Source organism: Penicillium taxi, assembly GCF_028828555.1.
Source record: "Penicillium taxi strain IBT 34144 chromosome Unknown utg000004l_segment0_segment0, whole genome shotgun sequence".
Classification (NCBI taxonomy): Eukaryota; Fungi; Ascomycota; class Eurotiomycetes; order Eurotiales; family Aspergillaceae; genus Penicillium; species Penicillium taxi.
The window spans coordinates 4,164,315-4,180,727 of NW_026643206.1; the positions used below are offsets into that span (position 1 = coordinate 4,164,315).

The window sequence follows — 16,413 nt, forward strand, 5'->3', positions numbered from 1 at the left end:
CTCAGAGAGGTCTTGATGTTGATTGCTCTGTTGAAGTGAATTGGCCAGTTTGTGTGACGTCGGCGCATGGCTTACATGTAGTCTGCTCTACGAAGGATGAATCGATCGGAATTTCAGTGTCCACGAGTGGGGTGATCTCTTCCTCTAAGATATTGATGATCTGACTCTTTCCAGATATTTTCTCTTTTCTCCCAGCTGAGAAAGTGGATTCGGGGATATCCCCTAGTCGGAGAATTGCTTTGAGATTCAGCTGGGGGTTCGGTGGCGGTGATTCAACCCAGCCACATTTGCTGTTCCTTCTCTCCACAACCTCTGCACCGAGCTGAAGACGGTAAGAGGTCAGAAGTCTGTGCTGTGGCACCTTGAAAACGAATAGGTCGATTTTCCTACTACGGAGTACAGGCAGCACTTTTATCTTCTAGAAAATTGATAAATAACCACGAGTATATCTGAGTAACCAACTACTTTTCTTCGTGAAAACAAGGCGAAATAGGGGATTGAGATACTTCAGGGCCAAGTCTCCGTACTATTTTAATAGCAGGCTATGCTATTAGACCTCTAGCAAAATATACTATGTATCTGAGACTTCTAAGGAATTTCCATTCTTAGAGATACTGGTCTTCCTAGCAAGTTTTCAGAGTTCCATATTTATATTGTCTTAGCATCCATTTCTTAATCTGTAAACCAGTTTCAAAGTTATATTCGAAGGTTGCCTAGTACACAGTCCTGGAAGACATAAGGGCAGTCAGTCCGAGGTAAGAGTGTAAGACATCTGACTAAGCAGATAACTTCAAATTACTAACAGTGAGTAGTAAATTGAATAAATAACAGATAAGCTTGACGAGATGAAGTTAGCATAGAGTTACTACTAACTAGTGGTGAATTCATGCAATTTGTACCAAGTCTTGGCAGGCGGTGACATGAGCAAGAGTAACCACATTAGTTATCGATTTCTTATCAAACCGCATCATCGCCCCAACTCACATTTAAAAACGCGGCCATGGTCTGTACCAAATGTCAGAAGAAGCTCAAAACAACTGAGCTCGCTACTCCAGGAGTCAAGCGCAAGAATGAAATGTACCTAGGCTCTCCATCTGGCGCATCTGCCGCGGCAGGAAAAGCTACTTTGGGATCGACGGGTATTGGCAAGGTACATCACTTCCATACCTTCGCATTGCGTGAAAATCTTTGACTAACTAGACCCTCATCTTCTAGAGCAAGTTGCTTGGTGCTAAGGCAAAGAATCCTTTCGCTGCTTATGCTTCATCGTGCGAAACCTGCAAGACTAAGACGGATAAGGGAAAGAAGTATTGCCAGCGATGCGCTTACCAGAAGAATGGTAAGTAATCTTGTTTTTATGGCTACTATGCTAGATGGACTGTGCTGATTTTTATCTAGCTTGTGCTATGTGCGGTAAGAATCTTACCAAGTCTACTAAGGATCAACCCATTGTCCAAGGACAGAAGTTCAACATGGCGTGAACCATATCTTTGGTTAATTTTCTTTACTTTTTCGACAAGAGGTAATTACCTCCGACTTATTCTATCATGGCGCGGCGTTCGGTGTATCGAAAATAAGTCTAGATTTCTTCTTTTGAAATAAATTCTCGATTGACAGTACAGGAAAATTCTCTAGTTATACATAGCATAGGCGGTAGGAGTATATGCAGTGCGTTAAATATAACGCTTCATGCCAGGAACACATCGCCAGTTCCTGAACACCAACTTTCTTGACCGAGGGATATCCGAATCCCTTTCCTCTTACCGATCAGACAACATGTTCTTGATGTTGCTGTAGTAGTGCGGGTTCACAAATTGCGCGATCTCGTCCTTGGACAACCACTTGAAATCCTCCAGCGTCTGCAGGTTAGCGGAAATATCGGCCTGGCCTGTCATGATGCGGGATTTCATGAAGAAAGTCTTTTCACCGGCATTTGTGACTCCGGTGGCGGAATCGGTTCGGGGCTTGATGTTGTTGTAGACGTGGTGTCCGGCGGGATGATAACCGACCATCCAGGTGTTCATGTTGACACCCGCGCTCTGGGCAAGGGTGCGCTCGGCAGCCTATAAAAAAACAATGAATTAGCACAATATCACCCGTGTCGTTTGATTGGACACTCACCTGGCGAAGAGACTCGCCCACCTCAACCGGCGAGCTGGGGAACTTCCAGAATCCTTCCTTCGACCGGACAAGCAGATACAAAGTCCGGGGCAACAATCGGTTCAAGCTCTTGTGATCACCCTTCTTGTCGGCCTCCGTCACTCGCGGGTGTGGACGCGGAATCTCTTCCTTCTTACTGGTATCCTGGGAGGTGGCATTGGCCGTGGACTCGGCGTCCTGCACCAGCATCTCGACCTGGTGCCCAGGCTCAGACTCTTGAGCACCAAGCAGGAGCTCGTCGTTCCATGCGTCGTTGTCGTACGCGTTGTATTTACCAATGTCTCGAGACGCAGTCCGTCGGTCCAGGATCTTCTTCTTCCAGTCCTCGTCTGCCGGAGTGCCGCGCTTGTAATAGAAGTATTTGGTGAAAGGGAGGGTCAGACGCTCGTTCAGGCGCTTCTGGTAGAAGTAGTAGGCTTTCTCGAACGGCTCGAGATCGCGTGTGACCTGAGGTGGCCGGGAAAGAACCACACCGGCTTTGATGGTATAGGAGGGGCCCACTACGGGGAAAGTGGAGGTGGCAGAAGAGGATTCAGACGGCGAAGCGGTCTCTGTAGCTGCTGAGGCATAGTTGCGGCGGCCCAAGGTCTCTCGACAGCTTGTGCACACCCCAGAGTCGAGTCTAGACGGGCCTGGAGACTTCATCAGTTTGGGTCAATCCCATCAGAAAGGGTTGAGACATACGTAGCAGCGACACAATGCGCCGGACACCATTAGATCCTGTCGACATGGCCTGTGGGAATGTGAATTGAATGGACCTTCTTTTGCGGTTGTTGCTGTTGAACTCCGAGAAAAGTTCCCATGTCAGGTCACGTTTGCACTATTCCTAATGAAGCTTAGCGGGAACCCCGACCACATTTAAATTTCTCCCGCTTGAACTTTTCCTTCTTCTTCCCTCCAGGCGCCCCTTATCGTCACTGTCTTCATATTCTCCTATGGCCAGTCGATCATTATGCGGTGTCCAGATTGATTTTGCAGCCTTTTTTCGCTAGCGGTACCTTCTTTTACAAAGCTTCAAGGTGTACGGTTAGATAGTTGCTGCAAACATCTCGCATCCTGTCGTCCATAATTTTTAATCAAAAGTTTTCATTGAGCTCTTGTATAATGTCGCACCATTTGAGTAGTTGATCCATCGTATCTTCCCAATATCTGTAGTCTGAATTACCATGATGGATGTTAACTACGGAGGGTCCTCAGTTGGGTGTTGCTTCGTCAAGCGAGGTGATTTAGGGCTTCCGAGAGCCATGATGCCTCCAGAGCTCATCGTAACATTACAATATCTCAATTGGTGCTCATTGCCACTTATTGGGACTTGTAAGAAGAACCATGGAAACATAGACTCGGCTTTGCAATCCTAATCTCTGGAATCGATATAACTGTTAGCCTGTCTTGTTGAGTCTTTCAGCTGTGAATCGCCCACAAGAGCAGCTTACCTCTTCTGGGTATTTTTTGGCCTCTTGCATTGAATAAGCTTCTTAAGCCCTTCAAATAGGAATGTGGGTGTGTATAGCCTCGATATTTCCTTGAATAACTAAAGTCAGTGGTATTTGAGAAAGATCGAGAAAGTTCGTTAGCTAGTCATCACTGGACTATTGAAAATCGAGTAATTGAACATCGGAAGTAAATGCTTGTTATGGATCTCACCTTGAATGTAGGTAGCCATAGAAATGTCAGTTTGTATTGTTCATTGAATAGACTCAAACAATGTCCATCATTGATTAGTAAACCCATATAACAAAGAAATTATACTGACAACAGTAACTGAAACAAGAGTCAATTGACTTCATTTTAACCATTTAACGTGAAGGTCGCCTGCGCTGTGGCCAAACTCCCAGATCGATAAGTTCCCACTCTCTCATTATTCTCAGTAATGTAGTTTCTGGGAATCTATGGTAATCATCCACACACTTAGAGCTCTTGAGGAGATTACCAACCTGTTACCTATAAGTGACAGCTACAGGAGACGGTAATGTTGAGTGCAGAAGTCCCTCTCCTTAGAGCCAGCTCCTTATAGAGGTGACGGGAATCTAAGATGTGTACTGCAATGATCTGATCGAAGGCGTAGGCTGGTCAGATAGAAGGCAAACGTGTGTTCTAGGCAAACAATTTAAAGCGCTAATTTCAAATAAGAGTAGGAGGCTGCCCTAACGGTGATATCCTCGTCCAACCGACCTCCTGGGCCTACTCTAATTACCATCACCCACCTTCCCCCCCCCCCCCCCCCCGTGAGCCTCCTGTATCCGTCGCCTACAGCTCGATGATCTTCTCAACGGTTCCGAAAGTACACAAGCGGTTTCCATAGACGCCCCAAAAGCTACATTCCTTGTAAGGGACTGCGCAGCGGTCTGAATCCTTGAAAACATAGGCGCCCTCGTGAGCCCAGGTCTCTACAAACTCCACTGAATCCTCGTCAGAAACTATTGCCTCCACCTTGAGCTTCTCGTGAAGCCTGACTTTATTCGAGTATTCCTTGAGATCATCCGTAAGGCGCTCAATATCAGGAATCTCAGCAGAGATCAACTGTAGACCTTGAAGGGAAGAGCACTGGTCCTTCTTCTTCACTCCGTGCTCTCCTGGAGGTATAGACTCCAATTTCTGCAAGAAAGGAGACATTCGGAGGAGTGCAACGGCAGTGAGAAGGCTATCATATCCTGCCTCGTGGCTGCTCTGTTACCAAACAAGTACTTGCAGTGCAGGCTGTGAATGTCTAATAAAGATCAGGTCAGTTGCATGTCTCTGAGAACAATGAGAGGAGAGTGGAAATTACCGATCTGAGGGAATTTGACTTCGGCCAAAGCGCGGGTGACATCCTCCAGAGACGACCCTGCTCGTTCGCCAGTCTCTTGTGTTGCCAGGTATTTAGTGTCGACAACCATCGGGAAAAGATGGTGGATTCTCGCCTGGAACTCCGGAAGTGTGTCAGGCAGCTCGCCTACAAAGCACTGGTACAAGTAGACCAGGTCTAGGAAGCAGTTGTGACCCACCAGAATGGGAGGAGTGCGGAGTCGCTCCTTGATAATCGATTCAACCTTCGACGCCGGCATGTTTTCGCCGTCAACCTTGGTCACGTTGAGCGAGCTAAAGACATGGGTTGGGATTGACGACATGTCTCCGCCAGCTAGAGCCTCAAACAACCAGCGAGCTCCAATTGACTTGCGGATGCCACTGAGATCCGAGTTGAGCTTTTTAGTTTGATCCTCCAGGTACTGGTCAACACCATCAGTGACCTTTGCCAGGACTTCCACACACGAAAACCGGGTGCGCGACATAAGTAGAGGAAACTCGTATTCGACGAGCGAGTGCACAAGCCATTTCTGCTCCTTGGTCAGGTCCTGATTCTGAGAAGGGTGAGGGATTTTGAGGGAGTTGCTGGGCTTTAACCGAAATTAGTAGGGCTCAACGTTGCATATATGTGGTAAGAGTTACTACCATCCCATTTCCCTGCTCCAACCATCTGTAAAGGATCTTTCGGGTCTGTTGAACAAAGGGAGAAGATTTTTTTTCACAATCGTCCCACAAATAGGTATCACCAGCCATGGGGAAGAACTTTTTTCACTAGCTGCGTTGGCCATCTGCTCTTCCTCACGGGAAAAGTAGCGAACGCCACTTTTGAACATCTTATTGAAGTCGAAATTGTTGTTCATAAGAAAGGTGGTGGCTGTAATCGATTAGCAAGGCTCTGAAAGAATAGCAAGTCTCTGAAAGAATAGCAAGTCTCTGAAAGAATAGCAAGTCTCTGGAAGAAGTTTGTGTGTTCCAGAGGATATGACATACTCCATCCGTTGAAGTTACACTCGCGGTTGAGTCCCCGGTCCATAATGGGACTGAGGTTCAAGTTGTAAGGCTTGACGACGTATGTGCCTGTCCACGGTCAGTTCTATTGTCAATCCCAGCGAAAAGAATGCAAGTTTGAAAAACCATTAGTCTTGTCTTCGCGGCAAGTTGTCAGCCCGATCTGAAGAATTTGGTATCTCTTCGCGGCATCCTTGACCTCGGCATATCGCTCCTCATTGGTTTGAGCGTCGTGACCGACGCGCAGGTTGCCTCTCATCTTGAGGGGAATTCCTGACAACTCAAGGTCGATTGCCACAAAGATACTGCACGAAATCTCATAAAGAACCCAGGGGAGTTGGAACCCAAAGTTTCCATCATCGATCTCCATCTTGTCGATGATAGATAAGAGTTAAATAAAGGGAATGTGAAGGAGACTTTGAAAAGGATTTAAAGGGATGAGGATGAGAAATGATGGAAGAAAGGAAGGGGATTAAAGACGGAAGCATAAGGAGGATAGGAGATGGAAGAGTATAATAAAGTCCTTCAGGCTAAGCCCTGGGCTGGCCAGCCCTGAGCTATTACTGCCCTACAGAGTAGTATAACTTTCAGTGTCATCGGCTTATTGTCACTGAATATGTATTTCCATAAAATGTGTACCCTGTATAGAGTCTGCCTTGGTTATGCAAAACAGTAAAAGCTTACAACCTATCACAGTCTTCACTATTGTTGTAAATCTTCAGATGTTGAACGTCGAACGTTGTAGATCTATGTAAATAGAGATCACATGACTTCCCCGGACTTGGACGAGCCGAGGGAAAACGACCTAGCGCGAAACAACGTTCTTCCAACTGCAATTCACATCTCGTCTAATTGTCTTCTCGAAATTAAATCGCATTGAATTGAATTGTTTATACCCAGCTTCATAATACTTCTTTGGTGGCCGACAGCATGTTATCTCATACCCAGCTTTCGTCTTCCTCCACCTCCCACGCAAAGCTCTGTTCCAAGACATACAAGAAAGCTTCCCAGCTGTATCTCACACGGCGTCTCCCAGAATCGCTTGCAGCAGTTCAACCATTTATATCAATTTCCAAATCCTCAGATGACCAAGAATCTAATGGCGATCAAACCTCGGCCTTAGCGCCGATCGCTACGGCTCCCAGCACATGGCGAATTAAGTTGTGGAATCTCTACGGCACGCTCCTCAGCGCAATAGTACAGCTTGGTGTCGAGGAAGGTGCAGCTCAATTTGGGCAAAAGGAATGGAAATCGATCGCCACGCGCGTGCGAGAAGGCGCAGTCTGGGAGGAGGTGGTGCAAATTGGCTACCGAGGTCGAGAAGGCTCCGTCGATGCGGAGGTGGTTTTCAACCTGTCAGGCACTTCTACTCCCTTGGTCAATACCAATTGCGACTAACATAACGCCAGAGCTACACTACTTCTTACTCATGCAAGCTCCCAAGCACTTAATCAGCAACGACTCGAGACCTACCTGTCATCCTACGGGCAACCGCATCTAGATCTAGTAGGCCGACTAGAAGATTCTACCAATGACTTCCCACAAAAACGGATATCTGCAACTAATGGAGCTGATACCCCGAAAGATTTAACTGCCAGAGTACGAATCATCGAGCTATTTACTCTCCATGTGCTACCTTCAAATGGAGAATGGGAATATGCCCAGGAGTTCATCAATCTCAGCGAGGTGCTAGACGAGGAGCGCAAAGAACTGTTCATCCAAACACTGGAGCAACTAAAGGAAGAGAAGGAAAGAGGGGAGCTGCGCGCTGCAGAGTTACAACGCAACAAAGATGCAGAATTCGAGCGGCAACAGGATGAGGAACGTCGAAGAGCTGAAGAAGAGGCTGCTAAAGCTGCAGCTCAACAATCCAACAATCACAAGCACAATACTCCCGAGGTAGACTTCGGGATCGAGAAGGGTAGCCCACGCAGCACATCCAAGGCCAAGGGATCTAAAGTACCGGATAAGTCACTCAGTGGCAAACCTACAGCACGAGCAGCAGTTTCACCAAAGTCCTCCAAGAAGCAAGTCAAAGCTGAGCTTCGGGCCGATCAACCCCGAGCTATTGCCTCCCTACGGAATCTAATCAAGAATATAATCCAAAGCATCTCCGCGAACCCAATTTCTTTATTACGCGCCTTACTTTTTGTGATTGGCATTCTCATGGCCGTGAGCCGACAGAATGTACGTGAACGAGTCCGCAGGATTACGGGTACTGCTTGGCAAAAAATGAAAGACACCGTGGGGATGGGAGTGAAAGTAAGCTATATATGAAGAGCTTTCCTTCTTGCCTAGTTCCTGTTATGGATATCTTCGTCCTTGGCTATTGGATCTTACCGATTCCTCACATACATTTTATTCTGTCATTGGTTATTTTTTTTCTATGTACCCTATAGAATACATATCGGATTGGGACTGCAATTCATGACTATATTGCTTTCAAAACACACTTTCATCTACTCATTACGTACTTAACGAATAGCATCAGGCTATTTTTGGGATCCACATCCTGAATTGGATCCACCTGGTACTCCGCAATTAAAAACAGTGCCGAGTACGTCGGGTATAGCAAATGTATACGCAAATCAGCATTGAACTTTGGAACTAACCAAACGCTTCTAACTAGTTTACCCAGGTATTCTACTTGTGATCTTACATTAGAGAATATTGAGAATTCAAGGGTATCATTATCTAGGTAGGCACTAGACCATATAAGCCTCAAGGGCTGAGTAAATCTAGGATGCTTCATCCTTACTTCCGCGGCCATGGATAGAACTACCCTGTACAGGAGTCTCGGCCATATCAACCCCGTCAGAATCGGGCACAGCATCCTTAGCCGTCCAAGCATGCCATTTTTTAAAAACCATGACAAAAAAATGGGCCACACAGATCTGTTCAGTCGTGTATAGTAGCACAGGGACAGACGTTTTGGCCTTGAGATAGAGGTCAAGCGGTGCCCACATAGCATATAGAAGCGGAATACCGAGGGCAGTGCTCTTTGCCGGACCGCAGAAACATGCAGCGATAGTCTCTTCTGGAGACAATGGTTTGAAAACGGGCTTCGACCAGCGGTGAGAAGAGAAAGCCTGTGGCGGGCGGGATGTGACGAAACAAACGCCCGTGAGGAAGATGTAGAGTGCTATATTAAATAGTACGACAAAGATAATGCTCTGAACTGAGAGCGTTTGTATTGCGCCTGTAGCGAAACAGGAAGAGAAAGTGGACCTAGAGAGCTGGTTAAGAGATGGATGTGTGGTCGTTGAACGGATTGCACGTACCAAACTAGCAACAACATGCATACACTGGCCAATTTCGGCAAGCGAGTCTTCTGCAGAACCCAAGCTGTACGCTCTGGAAAAGTCCATCGAATCAACTGCCCAACGAAAAGAGGCAGCAAGACAGCATATCCAATCTGCTGGAACACATTCCTATACATGCTTCTCAAATCCGACGAGCCCGATTTCCAAGATTCAAACTCGTCCCTCTCCGGAATGAGAGTAACAGCCCAAGCAGCCGTAATAAACGGCGCAAGGATGTTAGCGATCAATACCTCCACCAGCGCTGCAGCGTCATCACCACCAGCAGACCTCGTCATGACAACATTAGACGCGATAGTGGTGGGAATGCAAGCGGTGAAAATGTACCCGGCCAACACAGCACGGTCGATACGACCGGCCGGATCACCAGCCAAGATGGCATAAACGACAGCCAGGACCAAAGCTGGGACGAAGAGGAAATTAATCACTTGGACTATGAGATGCAGGCGCCAGTTCATGAGCTGTAACAGCAGTTTCTGGCGCGAGATGTTCAGGCCTGAAATTAGGAAAATAAGCGCGATTACCCCGTACATGATACTGTATTCGGCGCGGATTATCCCGCCATGTTTCGCTACTTGGGGAAAGTAGTAGGCTAGGACGCAGACGACGCCGTATCCTATTAGAAGCCATTGGTGTAGAATCACTTTCAGTATGCAGAGTGGGATGGTTTTCCATCGGGGCGGGGTATTATTATGTTGCTCAGCGTCTGAGTGTACAGACGGTGTTACCATGATTGTGTTGACTCTGGATCTGACTTGGAATCAGATCTAGAATTCAAAATCCAACTAGCGTGTATTTAGCATACTGGATAGTTCCATGGACACTGGATCTTCTTGGATCTTCTCGTCGATTCAGGAGTTGTTCTAAGTAAATTTTTGGTGGGGTCCGATCGCACGGAGATACTGGTAGAAATGGCGAATCCTTACATAGCACACCGCAATATAAGCCCTTACATAGTACATTAGGCCTTTTATACATTACATAAATTACCCTTCACTACAGTCCCTCGCTACAAGCGGGCCCGGTAGAAGATTACTATTTAAACGACAATATACCGGTTGTAAGCTTAGTTCTGCATAGGAAACAGCTCTTTGTGAACAAACCAACTATTTTGATAAGGCAAAAGTATCAGTTAATCAAGGACGAGATGAAGTTACAGCTAATCCAGTTCTTGAAAAGGCCTATTTAGACCTAATAACAAAATAACCATTAATCGGAGAACACTAGTTAAGCGTTTTCTTGAACATCATCCCAAATACTACCGTCAACGCCGACGAGCGATTGGTGCCGAACAAAGTCTGGCTCTTGATAAAGCTGTGGCTTTGGAGGTAGTGGGTTTCAGGACTATAAACACATTACAACAGAATATAGGATTTGTCCTAAAGATATCTATAGTTTCGACGAAACTGGCTTTTATATTGGTGTCGAGATCAATGGGTCATTATAAGGAGCCAAAGAAGAAACTGTTCAATGGTTCTATCGTAAATCGTAAATCTATCACCTAAGTGGAGAATCATAGCGAGAATTTGATAAACATAAGCTATTCGGACAGCACATAACGCCCTATATAATACTTCTCGTCGATGCAAACAAATCATAGGCATCATCACTTCCGACAAATTCAAAGAATGAAGCTAAAATGGTATGATCCTAGTGAGAAAGCTGATCAAGAGAAGATGCAGCAGAAGTGGAAGAAGGTATATGTCGAGATCAGGAAGTATGGAAGATCCGAAAGATGTGAATTGATTTTTGTGCTTTGGTCTATACTTTCCTTGGATAAGATTGTTGGTGGTTATACAGTTATACCAGCATTCCCGGCAAATAAGTCCATTATAATTCACCGCTCTATAACTGATTTCAAAAACTACTGTAATAGAGTAAGAATCTAGAGAATCTAGAAAATTAATCTATTTGAATGCCGTGTAGTCAGGGTAGCGAATCTTGGAAGTGTAATTTTATGCAATATATGTACGATGTAAGGGTTAGTTCATAACCTGGCATCTCGACTATGCAGGCCAAGCTTTCCACATCTGTTCGATTTTGAACTTATGCGTATAACGGTGATGCGCCCAGTTAGCTTTCTGCTCCACCACTCTTAGCCCCACCAGTCTATCCAGCTTTACTCCAACTATTCAAAAAAAATACTCTCTCACATTTACGAAGATGTCTACCACCAAGTCTAAGGATAGTCTAAGGATAGTCTAAGGTCACCACTGAGCGCAAGGTCCGACGTCATGATAAGAACTCCTCGTGGGAATCCAAGTATGTTTATTTCAGAACGAAGTTTGACTGGCACTTTCTCCTTATACGGCTATTCCCGAATAAGTTGAGCCTTGTTCTTCCGCACGGGCTCAACAAATTATTGACGAGATGTTATTTGCCCCGAAGCTCAGGATGAAGATAATGAATAGATCTGGGATATGACCTATGACCTATGAAATATTGATTGAAATGCTGCCGATACATCAATACTAGCTTGCTTGGAGCATCACGCTTTGTTTACCAGTGGCGATCTGATTCAAATTGGCGGTTGCTCTTTCCTCTTCACAAAACCATTCTTTTTCTATTCTATTCGGTTACTCATTTATCTTCACTGTTTCTTTAACTTTCAAATTGTCATATTTCATTCGGGGAGCGCCAAGAGCTAGCATAGGAAACCCGGCACCTAGGTTTGGGTAGATAAAGCATTCCACAGTTTACAGCTTATTAGACATGGACTAGATACCTAGAGCCTCGGCTAAAGTCTGGCTAGAATAGTGATTTTGTTTGGCCCGAAAGTTCCCGTGAAGAGAGTAAAAGAAACCCGGAATAAATCAGCTCCCGATAAGTAAGCTTCTCCGCATAATCTACTAGGCATAAGTAATCACATATGATAAAGTGATATTGGTATTTCATGTGAATAACATATTTCAACTACCAATTAGAATAGAATCTTGATTCTTCAGCACTGTCAGATGAAAGATCATTCCTTACCTACCTAGGTTCATAGGTTCATAGGTAATCCAATATCTGGTCGTGGCGAGCAAATCATCCGCCCACGTTCCAACTCCCGAAGGCCTCGGGACAACACCTTCTTTCATATTTCAATCCTTTAATAGCTCTTGTCTTCTCTAGAATGTTAAAACATCTTACATATATTTCTACCTGTTTCCCCTTTCAAATCATACTCAAATTTCCAGATGGCCGCTGCCAGCCATCAAACTATCTAGATCATAACATCCGCTCGTCCATCCTCCGCTTCCCCGTCATAAAGCTACATTTCCCCACAATTTAGTAAACGTCACTCATCCGACCCCTTTATCCGAGAAAATTGTATCTGGAGTTTACATAAGATCCTCCGTCTTCAATCTAGAGGATAATCCTCAATCTCTCTACTTGGTCCACTCCTCGGCTTCTACCCCGGGATTGTATACTTCCGACTCCCTCCGCATTTCGCCTCCCCCCGACTTTCGGAGCAAGCCATTTTCTTCTATTTCTTGGGCTTAAACGATTATCTGGTGTTTTAATTCTCGAGAGGACAAAAAAGAGAAAGCGGTTCTTCTTTCTCTTCATTATATTCTGTTGATATGTCGGCGCAAAAAGGAAATGGGAGGAAGAAGGCCTCTCCGGCTGTCAATCTGATTGGTGAGATCTGATATTCTCAAATAATGCGGCTGCATGCTAAACTGTAAACTAGCTGGTGGTGGTGCTGGTATGATGGAAGCCCTTATTTGCCACCCTTTAGGTATGTGATATGATGTTCTCGTGGTAATATTTGGTGATAGAATGCTGACAATACCATAGATACCGTCAAGGTTCGCATGCAGTTATCACGGAGAGCTCGTGCGCCTGGTGTAAGTCAATATGGCTCATCTCTTCACTCCAATTGCTAAAATGTTGGATTAATAGACTAAACCCCGTGGTTTCATTGCCACTGGTACTGAGATTGTGCGCAAAGAGACCGCAATGGGTTTATACAAGGGTTTGGGTGCTGTGCTGGGAGGTATCATTCCCAAAATGGCCATTCGATTTACCTCGTTTGAGTCGTACAAGGGCATGTTGGCCGATAAAGAAACCGGCAATGTCACCAGCAAAGCCACTTTCCTCGGTAAGCGCAACCCTATTGTCAGCTTCACGTTCTGTTCCACTAACAATATCCTGTTCTAATCAGCTGGTCTCGCGGCTGGTGTGACTGAGGCCGTGGCCGTCGTAAACCCAATGGAAGTCATCAAGATTCGCTTGCAGGCGCAACATCACAGTCTGGCCGATCCCCTCGATACCCCCAAATATCGTAGCGCCCCTCACGCCTTGTTTACCGTTATCCGGGAAGAAGGTTTCAGCACCTTATATCGCGGTGTTTCTCTCACAGCCCTGCGCCAGGGAACCAATCAAGCCGCCAACTTCACTGCATACAGCGAGCTAAAGTCCGCTCTCCAGCGCTGGCAACCCCAGTACAGTGATTCTCAGCTTCCCGCGTACCAGACCACCTTCATCGGTCTCATTTCTGGTGCGATGGGTCCCTTCTCAAACGCCCCCATCGACACCATCAAGACTCGTCTCCAGAAGAGCCGAGCTGAGCCGGGTCAGTCTGCTATCTCTCGTATTATGGTTATTGCCAAGGACATGTTCAAGCAGGAGGGTGCTCAAGCATTTTACAAGGGCATCACCCCTCGTGTAATGCGTGTTGCTCCGGGTCAGGCTGTGACTTTCACTGTATATGAGTTCCTCAGGGGTAAGTTGGAAAGTTCCAACTGGGCCTTTGTGGGTGGCTCATTCGATGAGTAATTTCCTGTTGACATATGTGATATTATACTGAGCATGGGTGTTGCGTTTCCATTTCTCTCGAAGGCTCGCAAATGACCCTTTGATCGTTTCGAGGTGAGCCACTCCGAACGGTTTTTGTAAATATTCAATCGGCCTCCTTTTCTTTCCGGTTCTGTATACCATAATGTTGGACTTGGACCCCGGTCTGTTCAGAGTAATCCAAGTTTTTCAAAAAGTTGAATTTTGTGATTACACCTAGAATCCAAAAAAAAAAAAAAAGAACCGATGTAAATAAAAGATGTAAGTAATTCACAATAAATGATGAATGACTTAATGAGAGCGAATGCCATTCGGAAAATAAGGAGTAGCCCCTCATTCACCGCTTCCCCTCCCCCCCCCTGTACGGAGTACGGAGTAGACAACAACACACCTCAACTCCAGAGGTCAAATAGCTCGGCATCATGCAGTCAGGAATCACAGGTACGTCGGATGAAATGACAATATATCATCAAATTACATCAATCCATTGGCCCGTTCAACGCTTACAACGCCCCAGTCTCCGCGGAGCTTCAAAATGCCTTCAGCCACTTCAGCAACGACAGCTCAAGCTTCTGTCTACCCATCACCATTACCTCCGAGAGTCTGACACCATTGACCCCGTTGTTATTCACCGAATCCAATTCTTCGCCTGAATCCTTCTTCTCCTCGTTGCCCCAGCTCTCTTCCGTCCTACAACCCAAGACACCGATCTTCCTCTTGTTGCGCCGTCCTACCAATGCATCCTTTTCGCTCATCGCTCTGACTTACATCCCATCTGATGCGCCTGTTCGGCCTAAGATGTTGTTCGCTTCAACCCGCTCCACGCTGTTTCGTGAGCTTGGTGCTGAGAAGTTCGCCTCGACTGTGTTTGCCACCGAAGAGGCGGGGATCCTGGAACGTGATGCGTGGCGGGAGCGCGATGGGGAGATTAACCAGATCCGGAGAGAAGACTTGATGGGTGAGAAGGAGCGCGAGCTTGAGAAGGTTCGCATGGCTGAGGCTGAGGCTCGGAGCGGCCCGTCGCAGAGAGATATCGGAATCGGTGGAACATATGGACCAGGCTCTGGGTCTGGCATGAAGATATCCATGCCGGTTGATGAGGCGGCTAAGACTGCGCTGAAAGAGCTACAGGAGGGAGGACTGGTTCAGCTGGTATGTTTACACTTACGCGAGAGAGCGTCTCTGTGCTTGATATCTTGATTTTGGTGCTAATATCTGATTCTCGATACAGACTGTCGATATCCCCACGGAGACTATCACGCTTGCTGATTCCAAGTCTGGTGTTGATGCGGGCGACGTAGCCTCGCACATTTCTTCAACTTCGCCCCGGTACTCCTTCTACCACTATCCGGGCTCGGATGCCGTGGTATTCGTGTACACTTGTCCCACCGGCTCATCTATCAAGGAGCGCATGCTGCACGCCAGCTCGCGGAGGAATGCTATCGCGATCGCTGAGCAGGAAGGCCTCCAGAACTTGAAAAAGGTATGTTCGGGTCGGAATGAGTTGTGGAATTGTGCTGATATATGCGGAATGACAGATCGAAGCTTCGTCCCCAGATGAGATCACTGGAGAAAGGTTGCAGGAGGAAGTTGAGCCGCCACAGAACCAGGGTGCAGGGCGTGGTTTCGCCCGCCCAAGACGCCCCGGTCGGTAAATCACAATCTCGTGTAGAGTTCGAGTACACATAGTTATTATCAAGAATAGATAGTCGATCAACCGTCATTAATTGAGCAGCTCCCTGTTTCTGGCCTTGTTGGACATATAATGCTCAGAAACTGCGAAGAACACTCAACATTCAAAACAGAAAAAAGAAAGAAAAAAAATAGAAAAAGAAGCCAACAGATTGGCCAAGGAGTGATAGAAAGTCACGATCATTGATTCCGAAAACTTTTCTTTTGATAGAATAAATCTGTCCTCGAACTTCCCAAATTTATAATCTTGGGGCACCCATCTCGGTCTTTCTCCAAACGAGTGCACTCGAAGCAGTAGAAAGCGTCACTGATTCCTTCACCACCACAGACGACACACTTGTTCTGGTAGTTTCCGAAGGCGCACTCGTCACAGATACGAACAAGGGTGGTTGGGCGCACGTAGGAGTCGCACACAGGACATTTGCCGTCGCACTTATCGCAAAGTCGGCCGATGGAGATGCCAGATTGTTTGCGGCACATGACCAGATCAGGGTGATGGCGAGACATGATGTGATGATATTTCGAGCAATGAGGGAAATGGTAGGAGAGCAGAGGTTTGCTGTGGAGGAATTGCAAAAATGGTGTGTCTGGGAAGAAGGAGGAGGAGCTTAGAAAGCGAAGAAGCTGGAAGAAACTCGGGTCCGTGCACGTGCCCGCTGTAACACTG

The 16,413-nt window shown here is 46.4% G+C and overlaps 8 protein-coding genes across 8 annotated transcripts; 4 read left to right on the plus strand and 4 right to left on the minus strand.

The window, feature by feature from the left end:
- Nucleotides 1-1,000: 1,000 nt before the first annotated feature.
- N7495_006420 (cysteine-rich PDZ-binding protein) lies at nt 1,001-1,481 on the plus strand (the record flags this gene model as incomplete). Its single annotated transcript, XM_057209071.1, has 3 exons — nt 1,001-1,150; nt 1,216-1,339; nt 1,399-1,481. 3 exons carry the CDS (start codon nt 1,001-1,003, stop codon nt 1,479-1,481), a joined length of 357 nt encoding a protein of 118 aa, XP_057062845.1.
- Nucleotides 1,482-1,760: 279 nt separating this feature from the next.
- Nucleotides 1,761-2,890, minus strand: N7495_006421 (mitochondrial 54S ribosomal protein mL46; the record flags this gene model as incomplete). Its single annotated transcript, XM_057209072.1, has 3 exons — nt 1,761-2,063; nt 2,122-2,792; nt 2,845-2,890. 3 exons carry the CDS (start codon nt 2,888-2,890, stop codon nt 1,761-1,763), a joined length of 1,020 nt encoding a protein of 339 aa, XP_057062846.1.
- Nucleotides 2,891-4,407: 1,517 nt separating this feature from the next.
- Nucleotides 4,408-6,322, minus strand: N7495_006422 (CAF1 family ribonuclease; the record flags this gene model as incomplete). Its single annotated transcript, XM_057209073.1, has 6 exons — nt 4,408-4,733; nt 4,835-4,867; nt 4,928-5,534; nt 5,691-5,818; nt 5,935-6,021; nt 6,079-6,322. The coding sequence occupies 6 exons, from the start codon at nt 6,320-6,322 to the stop codon at nt 4,408-4,410; spliced, it is 1,425 nt and encodes a 474-aa protein (XP_057062847.1).
- Nucleotides 6,323-6,882: 560 nt separating this feature from the next.
- Nucleotides 6,883-8,229, plus strand: pex26 (the record flags this gene model as incomplete). Its single annotated transcript, XM_057209074.1, has 2 exons — nt 6,883-7,307; nt 7,362-8,229. 2 exons carry the CDS (start codon nt 6,883-6,885, stop codon nt 8,227-8,229), a joined length of 1,293 nt encoding a protein of 430 aa, XP_057062848.1.
- A 461-nt stretch (nt 8,230-8,690) lies between these two features.
- On the minus strand, nt 8,691-10,003 carry N7495_006424 (uncharacterized protein; the record flags this gene model as incomplete). Its single annotated transcript, XM_057209075.1, has 2 exons — nt 8,691-9,180; nt 9,234-10,003. 2 exons carry the CDS (start codon nt 10,001-10,003, stop codon nt 8,691-8,693), a joined length of 1,260 nt encoding a protein of 419 aa, XP_057062849.1.
- A 2,835-nt stretch (nt 10,004-12,838) lies between these two features.
- N7495_006425 (putative succinate:fumarate antiporter (Acr1)) lies at nt 12,839-14,036 on the plus strand (the record flags this gene model as incomplete). Its single annotated transcript, XM_057209076.1, has 5 exons — nt 12,839-12,896; nt 12,949-12,996; nt 13,056-13,105; nt 13,161-13,359; nt 13,423-14,036. The coding sequence occupies 5 exons, from the start codon at nt 12,839-12,841 to the stop codon at nt 14,034-14,036; spliced, it is 969 nt and encodes a 322-aa protein (XP_057062850.1).
- A 440-nt stretch (nt 14,037-14,476) lies between these two features.
- N7495_006426 (twinfilin) lies at nt 14,477-15,709 on the plus strand (the record flags this gene model as incomplete). The annotated part of the gene is made up of 4 exons (XM_057209077.1): nt 14,477-14,495; nt 14,572-15,206; nt 15,286-15,537; nt 15,593-15,709. The coding sequence occupies 4 exons, from the start codon at nt 14,477-14,479 to the stop codon at nt 15,707-15,709; spliced, it is 1,023 nt and encodes a 340-aa protein (XP_057062851.1).
- A 217-nt stretch (nt 15,710-15,926) lies between these two features.
- On the minus strand, nt 15,927-16,253 carry N7495_006427 (PHF5 family protein; the record flags this gene model as incomplete). The annotated part of the gene is made up of 1 exon (XM_057209078.1): nt 15,927-16,253. The coding sequence occupies one exon, from the start codon at nt 16,251-16,253 to the stop codon at nt 15,927-15,929; it is 327 nt and encodes a 108-aa protein (XP_057062852.1).
- Nucleotides 16,254-16,413: the final 160 nt, after the last annotated feature.